The 10,932-nt window shown below is 51.1% G+C and overlaps 1 protein-coding gene across 1 annotated transcript in view; it reads right to left on the reverse strand.

Moving 5' to 3' along the window:
* LOC119171886 (uncharacterized) overlaps window positions 1–9,569 on the reverse strand; it is a 75,156-nt gene extending 65,587 nt beyond the window's left edge. Inside the window, exon 1 of the mRNA XM_037422756.2 lies at window positions 9,411–9,569. Within this exon, the coding sequence (XP_037278653.2) occupies window positions 9,411–9,461 (51 nt within the window). The 5' untranslated portion in view covers window positions 9,462–9,569. The remainder of the gene's footprint in view (window positions 1–9,410) is intronic.
* Window positions 9,570–10,932: the final 1,363 nt, after the last annotated feature.

Here is a 10,932-nt window from a genome sequence, read left to right on the forward strand (position 1 = left end):
CGCTTCAGTCGCTAGCCTGCCTTTGGCGCGTTTTATGAAGTAATAAGTAACGTTTCATCTTTCCCGTTTGGGAAACGAACTTGTGATATGGTGAGCAGCCATGAATGAACTCTGCTGAAAGAAGACGTTCACATAGTGAGCGAATATGGGAAGAAAGTGCTTCGTTAATGGTTGCCGGTCAGGTTACCCTACGTGCCCAGAAAATTCAACATTATTCGATGTTTCTTCTGAATCCGAATGCCTCAAAGCATGCAATCAAGTGGTTTCCAGGAAGGACCATCCGCTCTGCAGAAAGGATGCAGTCCGCAGCAAACACTTCACAGATGAGATGATTCGTCGTGAATATGAATGAATAATTTTTGCCGCACGACCATTAGTTTTATGTTTATGCAACACAATGATATCTGCAATGAATAGTTTTTTTTCTGTTACAGACGTATTGAGTTTTTTTTTACTGTATTACGTTGTGCATTCGCTGCTTTTCCTGAGAAAGTTTCCAGTAGCCTTGCTAAAAAGGTCCGCTCATTGTTTAATGCAAAGAAAAAAGATACTGTAATCCTCTTTTCGTGCATGGCAAGAAGGAATGGTGAAATCAGCGGGAAGATAGGCGCAGGGTCCCCCGTAAACTTGTCTCCCAGCGGGCAATCACATGGCCGTGAACTTTTTGCCGTATGGTTATCATTAAAGCCTCAAAATTAGAATTTGGCGCAACACCGCACGGTATCTACGCAACGCACGCCAACAAATTGGTCAAGGTATCTAAGTGGTTGATTCTGTTTTTACGAGCAGTCACGTGGTCTTATTAAAGTTTTGCTTTGCTCGTCATCAAAAGAATATGCGTCCACCCACGCCGTTCGCGCGCTTCGCAGATCCAGCTTGCCGATACGAGTGCCCCACCTACCATCAGCGAGTGCACTAAAACTAGCGCCTTTAAATAAAGAGCCACTTGATACGAAATTTTGGAAAGTATGGCAGTTATGTGCGTATCTGTTGCGCCACAAGCAGTATTAATTTCTCAGGACGTGCGAGAACCAGTTTAAATGTCGGCATGCGTTCCATATAGAGGCATGTAGATCGTGCTCTCGACGTGACTCTAGCTCCTGTCATGCTTGCAGACAACAGCAATCAATTTTCACTCTTTGGCATGAAAAACGCTCCTGTTCTATTAAATTCAACTTTACCGCGAAGGACCGGTTGTTATAGCAACGCCTCTTTCTGTCTTCAAGTTGCGTCTACTCGCCGATAGGCACGCTGCTGGCACCGGTCCGATTGACCCGCGTCGCTGTTACATTATATTGTCGATCGCGTCTGGCGATGGTGGTGGTGGTAAAAAACATTTATTTCAGAAAAAGTTTACTAGAGAGTGCCGACGTGGCCCATCGGCGTGCTAGAGTGGCAAGACCCTATTCCGGGACGCCAGTGGAGCTGGAAGCTGTCCGTGCGCGCTCCACCAAGGAGCGTTGTGCAGCCAAGGTAGAGCAGCCGAGCAGGTGCTTCTCCCAAGCCTCTCTAGTTGGGATAGGAAAAGGGGATGAGAAAGGGACGGGATTAACTGGGCACGATGCTACGACGTGATATGTGTCGGCGAGCACATGACAGGTCGAGCAGGTGCCATTGATTTCCGGCAAAAAGTGCCTGGCGACCGCCGGACTTATAAAGGTGTTCGTCTGCAGGCGGCGTAGCAGTCGTTCGTCCGCTTTCTCCAAACCGCGTGCGGGGTCCGGGTAGAGGCGGCGCGAAGCCCGGTAATAAGCCAAAATTTCGCGAAAGCGCGTCAGGTTGGTATTGCCAGATTCCGTCTCGGGACATGGAGGGGCAACGGCCCGGACATGAGAAGCGCGGGCAGCGGCATTTGCCGCCTCGTTGCCGGGCAGGCCCGAGTGGCCTGGGGTCCACACTATACGAATGGGATGAGGGTTAAAGCGCCAAGAGGCTGTCTGTAGTAGGCTAGCCGCCAGCGGAGCAATGGAACCCTGAAGGTACTGAGAACAGGCCGAGCGCGAGTCCGTCAGGATGGTGCGTGAGGCAGGGTTAGAGGCGGCCAAAGCTATGGCAACCTCTTCAGCGTGCGTTACTGTGTCTGCTCGAAAGGAGAGGCCATCTACGCGTTTGCCCTCTGTAATCACGGCAGCCGTGAAGTGACCCGAGGGGGAGGGACCCGAGACGTCCACGTAGAAAACACCAGGACGATCGGAGTGTCGCGTATGAAGGGCCGCGGCGCGTGCTAGTCTACGGCCAGGATGGAGGTCAGGGTTCATATTACGGGGTAGAGGTTCCACCCCTAGCTTTTGACGCCAGAGCTCTGGTACCGGCTGCAGAGGGTCTTGGTCAGATATCGGGTTAAGGCCAAGTCTGTGTAGAAGACGGCGCCCTGAAGGCGTCTGCGACAGTCGATTGATTTGGTTAACGCGATGAGCTTCGCGCATCTCTGCAAAGGTGTTGTGTACCCCCAGAGCCGTGAATCGGCTGTTGGAAGTTGCAATAGGTAGGTCCAGAGCGCGTTTGTATACTGAACGAAGAAGGACGTCCAGCTGGTGCTCGTGTCGACGACGCAGGTGAAGGTAAGGCAAGGCGTAGAGGACGCGACTGGTCACAAACGCGTGGGCCAATCGGAGGGACTGAGACCCGCGGAGGCCGCCGCACTTGGTAGAAACTCGTCGTATCATGCGGCTCACCTGTTCGCTGGTGCGTCTGAGGCCTGCTATTGTGCCCTTTGGATCCAAGGACGATGTGAGGTGAAGGCCAAGAACCCGAATATTTTGCACTGACGGGATGGGCCCGGACGGAAGAAAAATTTGAGGCGGCGGTAGCGGAGAGACTGAAAGAAGAGCCGATTTAGCTGGAGAGCACTCCAGGCCGCATGAACCTGCGTAGGTGTCCACCAGAAGGGCAGCCTTTTGCAGGCGTTCTTCGATTTGCGCTAAGGAGCCGGTGTTGGTCCAGATTGTGATATCGTCCGCATATAGTGCGTGTTGTATTCCCTCGACCTCGCTTAGAAGAGAGGGGAGGCTCATCATCGCCAGGTTAAAAAGCAGAGGAGTCAGAACTGCCCCTTGAGGTGTACCCCGCGTGCCTAATAAGTACGGGCCGTGTTCGGTAGAATTAAGGCGAATGAAGGCGGTGCGATGTGATAGAAAGGCGCGAATGTAGTTGAAAGTCTTCTGCCCGCAGTTTGTGGTAGACAGGTTAGTGAGTATAGTGCTGTGTTTGACGTTGTCGAACGCCTCGCGGAGATCGAGAGCGAGCACGGCTTTATCGTTATGGCGCATAGTAGTCGGCTCTATGATATCGTGTTGAAGCTGGAGCAGGACGTCCTGTGCCGACAGATGCGGGCGAAAGCCAAACATCGTGTCGGCAAAGGTGCTCCTGACCTCCAAGTAGGCTGAAAGGCGTTCGCGAACCATGGTTTCCATGAGTTTGCCTGCGCAAGACGTAAGTGAGATGGGTCTCAGTGCCTCAATACTAACGGAGTTTGCCGATTTGGGAGTGAATGTCACGACCGATGTGGTCCATTCCGTTGGAAGCGGAGAACCGTCCCATATCGAATTTATAAGCTGGAGTAGCGAGAGGTGTGCTTGGTCGGGAAGATTTGCCAGGAGCGATACTGTGATTCCGTCGCGTCCAGGGGCCGTGCCCCGTCGCATTTTCGTGAGTGCAAATCGTAAATCAGAAAGCGTGTACGGGGCGTCGAGGTCGGTGTTAGGGGCGCCGGAATACGTATATGCTGGGCCTGCGGGATCAATTGTGCGGCAGATGTAGCGGTCACAAAGTTCTCGCGCGAGTTCATCCGTAGTGCCCTGAAATGCATGCAGAACACGGTGGAGCTGGCGTTGCGTTTCTCCCCTGGTGGTGGAGGGATCGAGAAGGCTTCTAAAGAGTCGCCACGCACTCTTAGAGCTCATCTGGTTTGCAGCCTTCGAACAGGCGTCTGCCCAGTTAGCATCGGAAAGTTGTGCGGAGTATGCGGCCGCCTCTGCAGTGAGCGCCTCAATGCGAGCGCGAAGTTTCCGATTAAGTTTGTTGCGTTTCCAGCGCCTTATGAGCCCGCGGCGAGCATGCCAAAGATGTAGGAGGTGTGGATCGATTGCAGGAGTCAAATTAGAGGTTGAAAGGGTGCGAGTGTTCGCTTGTTTCATATGAAGAGCGTATGATGCCCACGCTGCATATTCGGTCGAGGAGAGGCCGGCGGGGAATGGTTGTATTCTGAACTGAGTCCAATCGGTGAGACGGGCTTGGCCCCAGTGTTGGCGCATTTTCTGCCGCGGTGTGAACGAAATGCGGAGTAAAAAGTGATCGCTGCCTAGGTTTTCACCTAAATTTTCCCATGTAGCATCGCGGATGTGACGGGTGAGGGAGAGGTCGGGGCATGTGTCTCGCGTGACCGAGTTGCCGGAACGTGTGGGTTGTGCCGGATCGGTAAGAAGCGTCAGGCTCAGCGAGGAAATGAGCTCCTTGAGCTCTCTGCCCCGGGCCTTCTCGCAGTGGTAACCCCAGTGAGGGCTGGGGGCATTAAAGTCCCCGACAATCACCAGTGGTTGTCGGGCCGCTGTACGCAGTGCCCGATGGAAGAGATGCGCAAACGAAGCCTTCGCAAGGCGAGGGGGACAGTACACGTTTAAGATATGTATTGATGGTTGGCCCCTCCGCTGAGACAGCACTGATATCATGCAGTAGTCGTAAGGAAGATCCAGATCGAGGTCGATCTGTATCGCCGTGTAAGCTTTATGCACGAGGAGGCATGTGGTGGTGCCGCCTACATAGGAGCAGTATCCAGAAAGGGATGGAGCAGGGCCAGATTCTTGGAGCGCCAAGACGGCCGGCTGAGAGCCAAGTGAGCTGAGGAAAAGGGAAAGATGTGAACGCTTTCGCCTGTTCCCGAAGCCTCCAGGGTTTCACTGTATGATCTCGAATTTAGACGCAATGTTTGAACGGGACGTACGATTGGTAGCCATCGTGACTGTCCTAGGTTTTATATTTGGTCCTCCATGTCCCGCTCGGAATCCTCAGAGGCAGGCAGGGGCACGGAAGCCGCATTGTCCGACGACGGGGTGGTGGTAGCCACTTTACGACGACGCCGTGGAGCTGTACCCTCACTGCTCACCGAGCAGGAGCGGGAACGCGATGCCTTGGGTTGAAACTGGGTGATTGCCCAGGCTTGAATAGCCTGGGTAACCTCTACTACTATGCGTTGGACCGAGAAGCTGGTGAGGAGGTGATTAATCGAAGCTTCGACGCGCGTGAGGCGTTCCTCTACGCGCGGGGTGTGCTCTTCGCTAGGGAGAGTTTGGTTAGCGGGCAAGAGAACCTGAGGTGCCCCAGGAGCCTCAAGAGCTTCTGGAGTAGATGTAGCACCGGTTCCGAGTGCTGGAGTACACATGGCTGCTTGAACCGGTGGTTTAATGGGAGTGGACTTAGCGCGAGGACTAAGGTTGGACATAGCTGGCGTAGCCGCCTGGACAGAGGAGGCAATACCGGATGGCTTTGCAGTGCACTGTTGTTGGGGTTGAAGTCGCTTATTTAAGAGTTCGAGTTGTTTAGTTAAAAGAAAATTTTGCTTTTGAAGTGCCGCAACTTGCTGGCGAAGGGCCGCAAGTTCGGGAGAAGGAGGATCGACAGAAGGGGGTGAGAGAGGCTTAGAAGCAGCTTTCCCTGCCCAACTGCTCACCTGAGGTACCGCCGCTGGTGCTTCGAGCGGTGGGAATGCTTGAGAGTCGGCGTGGAGTGGTGGAGCCGAATGATGCAGGTTTGTGCTGCTGTCTGGCTGTGACGAACATGAGGTGGTCCCTCGAGGAGATGTTGAGGGCTGCTTGCGTTTCCGATATTTTCGGTATTTTGCCGTGCAGCCACTGGTCCCAGTCTCATGGGCGCCATGGCAGAGGAGGCACTTGGGGTGGCAGTCGTGGGCATCTAGACCTGCAGGTGCGGGGGTTCCACATTTGGCACACTGGGTTGGAGCGGCGTGAGGGCACTGAGGTGGTCGATGACCGGTGGTACCGCACTTGGTGCATACAGGGACCGTTTTCTTATAGGCGCGGATATACGTCGCCACGCAGTGGTAGAAGAGGAAGCGGGGTAACTTCGTGCCCTCGAAAGTCACCACCGCCGCCGCGGAATCTCCGAGTTTGCGGACCGCAAGGATAGTACCTTGAGGCCAATACAGTTCAGACTATCTTTTCCGGGCTTTCAGCAGGGTTTACATTGATGACGCCCTTGCATGTATCCCCTGGTGCCTTGGCGTGGCCTCGAACGGGCAGCTGCTGATTCCCCACTTGCAGCTGGAAGTCCCCGAGGAGTCGCTGTTCCATAGGCAAAATGATGGTGCTACAGACCAAGATGTTCTGTTCCCAGATTGGCCACTCTTGAATTTGCGTGGTAGTCCGGTCGCCGAGGTAGCTGCGGATGGCGTCGCCCGCGCGATCGGCCGGGACAAATGTGCGTAGCTCGCAGGGAACGCGAGGTTTCAGCACTACGATGTAGTCGTCGCGAGAGAGGCGAGGAGTTTGACGCGGACGCCACTTGCGTTGCTTCGCTGGCTGCGAGGACGGAGCAGAGGTAGGCACACCGCCGGAGGGATGGCGCGCCGGCGTTCCTTGCAAGGCTGGGGAATGGTGGCCCGCCGTGGCGTCTCGTTGTTGTTGAGACGCAGACTTCGATTTCGCTTGCTTGCGTTGCCACAGTTTCACCATGTCGTCGAGGTATTCATCTTCTGATGGCATAGTGTTTTCGGAGGATGAAAGCTCCATGGACAGCATTTGGCTTGAGGTAGGATCATAGCCCGTAACCACGTTAGCGGCCGCCATCGCCGGGCTGAGAGCCCTTAGCGAGGCGGCGTTGTAGCCGGGAGTGAAGGACGTCCCTCAAGTTGTCAAAACTGGACCCACCTGGACGAAGGTGTTGTCTAGGCGAAGCGGAGAACTTGGCGGTGACGATAAATCCAAGTTTCAGGGGTACCAAGGTGGATGTCCGCAGAAATAGCAGAAAATCTACGGAGGCGATGTGGAGTGCGTCCGTCACCATCGAGCGCTCGCAGCGCCCCCCCCCCCCCCCCCGTCTGGCGAGTGTACCCACCTTAAGTGTTGGTATCTTACACCGTGAAATGCGTGCAACAGTTCTATCTGTCATCGGGCTGCAAAACACAAATAATGTTCGCATCGTGATCTGTAACAAATACAGCCTTGGCCAAAGCGCCGCTACGGACGCCAAGTTTGACAAACCGACGCAACGGCTCTTTCCGGACGTTCTCTCCGTCCTTCTCGTTTGAGAAGTCGCATGTGAAGAGCACGTGGGAGTGTATAGCTTCCATTTGTAGTTGATGTAATGTGTAGTAGCTGTCGAGAAAGTAGCTTTTGTATAATCATCAGTCCACAGGACTACCGTGATAGCAAATCGGCTCTCGTTTACGGCTTATAGAATTTCAGACATGAGCTTGCACCTGACATTTACGGCAAGTTCTTCAAGTTTTCTCGCAACTGCCGCACGATGAGGGTTGGCTGTTTGCTGCGTCTAAAGGTTCATGACGTGCACCAATGTTCATCAGTTCTTCGCACAGCTTAGTGAAACTGTTGCCGATGTCGTAAGGTCGTAAATCCTGTGTGTGATACCGGGCTCTGCAGTGTGACAAACTTTCTTTCAAGTTTACTGGAACAAGTGCACTTGTGCGTTTTAAAAACCGTCTTATACCTCCATTTTCCGGTTCCGCTGTTTTTCGTAGATGCCTCTGCAGATGCAAAGAGCCACTTTTTGATGAAGCGTAGACAAGGAAGGACTCGGAAGCCATGCATCACACGTATCAAACAGGGGCGAGTGTTGCGCTGTCCACCACGAGATCAAACTTGTCCCATACGGCACTTTTGACGTCGGACCTTCGCACCAGCATATACAGCGGCCCTCTTCCACTGCGGCTCTCAAGTCTTCAGCGCTGCCCGTACACGCAAGGCACAAGTAGTTGGATATGACGCTGATCTCAGGTTCGATTTAAAAAGAATCTTTTCAAGCATTTTAAAGCATATTCTAGGAGTGAAAAGAATATAGTGGTAGCTATATTATCTTAAGGTTTAAACAAAACTATCAAGGTACATGTTTTCTTGCACGAAGCTACGCAGAACATAAGTGAACAATAAAACAAAGTAACAAAACGTGCGCCTCAGGTTCACAATACGAAAATGAGGCACGTGTCTCATTTCATATTGTAGTCATAATAGGTGACACCCCGAAAATTAATAATACATTGTACATAAATCGATAGAAGTGTCCTCCTCTTCTAATTATTAGTTTGTTTACAATACGTATACGCTAAAAAACAAAACATTTACGAAACGTGTGCCAGTTCTGCGACTTCTAGTACATGTCTTAGCTGTTCCCTAAGCCCTTGGGGTTAAAAGTCGTGAATTTCAGCTAATTAGCCCATATATGCCCAGGCTCAGAAAAAAAAACACTTTTTTCCCTAGAAGTTTACTTCACCCCCACAAAAAAGCGCACAAATATACGAGGGCAATTTCGGCACATCATCTATATTTTTGGCTTGATGCAGGATTTTCACCGGGTTCGAGCCCGGCCCAATAAATAAGCAAGGAAGCCCAGCCCGGACTCGAGGAGAAAAGAAGTCGGGCTGCCCGAGCCCGGCCCACGCACCGGGCCAGGCTTGGGCTTTCGGGCTACCCGGAGCTCGTGCACAACTCTAGTTACGACATCGCCGAGCGTCTCACCCGCTGCCACAATCAGGTGAATGAAGCGTCTGAAGATATCGCTCGCATAGTTGCGATAGAGCGCGCATTGTTTAATGTCCACTGCGTTCTTTCATAATGTTAACTCACAGATAAAAAGAAAAGCGTGTTTTGCAGTTCATAGCCAGTATTAGCACGTTGTTTCCTTAATGAAAACATGCGATAAGAAAAATAGACGAAAAAAATTGTTTCAGCGCGAAAGTTAAGATCATCGGTGCGCAAGAATCAAGAAAGCTTTTTCATTCACTGCTGCACGTCACGCGTTTCTCTTTACTCTGACGATTGCGAAATACACGTGCAATTCTGAAACCGCCGATCATATAAGATGTCCATGATGCTCTAATCTAACAGGCCACGGGAAGGATACCCAAGCTTAAAAGGCGAAAATTTCGTCGTGGTGCGCGGAGTGGCAAGGCCATCTATAATATTGACAGAATACCCGAAAAGATTCTTATGACCATTCAAGGCATGAAAGCATAATACCAATCTTCGACAAGCAGATGAGGTAAACTACCATCATAATTATTGCTTTAACACTTGTTTTATCAAAGTATGTAGTTTTCTGCCACCATAAGAAATGTACACACAAGAAGTAAGACAAGCAAAATATGAACTTTCATCTCAAGTCGCACGCACAGAAGCAAGATGTGAGGGCGTCTTCCTTACTTGAATATTTCATGCACTCACCATTTCTCCGAGCCCATCTCGGCTTGGGATGCCCTGGCTTTCGCATAGCATCGTTTCAAGAAGCTTTCGAGCGCACAGAAGGCTCACCGAACACAGCACCAAATAACTGCAGTCTTCTCTACGAACGATCACACACCAAGCAGGACAAACAGTTGTTTGACAAGCAAATGTGATGAGGAGGAATGGATGTCTTAACTAATCACTCCTCGTGACACTCCCAAAGCGGCACGCGAGAATTTGCGTCAGGCTCAAACTACGCCTCGTTATCTATCTCTTGTTCTAAGATATCAGAATGCTCAACGGAAGAACAATGGTGCAGTCAGCTGACTATCGAGGCCGTTTCAGATAACACCGTAACGGGGGTAGATAATACTTAGATTAAGAACTTTCAAGGAAAAAAATCTTCTTGATGAACAGGAGTGCTATCGTCGTAAGACAGCGTATATAGAGGCGGATGGTATATTGCATTCACTTTTACCCTTTTCGCCAAGTCGCCGTGTATATCGCGAGCTCTGTTTCACCGTTTGTAATCTTTCAAATTACTGGCGCGGAACTACTTATCGTTTTGAAACTTCTGCAATTGTGTGTGTGATTCAAATTTGCAGAAGTCGCATTTCTTGTTTAAGTATATCTTCAGACCAATGAACTAGCACTCATACTGACTGGTGTTGTATAATGTGGCTGCTCCTTCACCAAGACGTTCTGTCTCATGTATGCATAGCTGCTTCGTTTAGGGGGCTTACCGTACTAAAGCTATTCAAGCTCCGAGAGACGCCGTTATAGTAGAAGGTACCGCACATGGCCCACCTAAGGCTCTTCAATGTAAGCGTAAATTTAAGTACATTGGCCTCTATCGTATTGTCTCCATCGTATTTGGACTGCCATGACCGTGATTGAAAACTTGACTTCATGGTCGGCAGCCGATTGCCGTATCAGCTAAGCCACTGCTGCGGCTTCAGTTTCAGGAGTACAACGTGTGCAACTCGATGGGATGAGCAGAGAGAGTGCGTGTGATATACATAGAAAATACAAGGTCGTTGACTTGAGCCATTACGGTCTGCATGTCCGTCCTTCCATCCGTGTTTGCGTTCATCCATGCATCGGTCCGTTCATCTGGGATAGAGATGGGAATAAAGAAGGCCAGAGGGGGACGAAGTGGATGTCCGAAACGCAACGTCTTTACTAAAAGACTACTTTTCTAGCATTGGATCATGTAGGAACCCAAAGTGCACTACTGTTGCCCGCTTTGCTGGAAAAATATTGAGCCGTAGGCCGAAGACAGTACTTTTCCTTAGCGGTAGCCTGCCAGTGCTTGCCTTGCTAGAACGCTTAGTACTATGCTTTGACGTGATGAATGCATTAAACTGCACTTAACGCACGAAGAAGTGAAGCGACACACACTCTTTTTCGGGATGTCTGTGGCACTTTGTTTGAAGATATGCCCTATCTAATTGTCTGTCAATATTTCACTGTGCTAATGGGCGACTTCAACTGTGTATGTGATTCTATTGATCGCAGCGCT

This window comes from Rhipicephalus microplus, chromosome 4 (genome assembly GCF_043290135.1).
Source record: "Rhipicephalus microplus isolate Deutch F79 chromosome 4, USDA_Rmic, whole genome shotgun sequence".
NCBI classification, from domain to species: domain Eukaryota; kingdom Metazoa; phylum Arthropoda; class Arachnida; order Ixodida; family Ixodidae; genus Rhipicephalus; species Rhipicephalus microplus.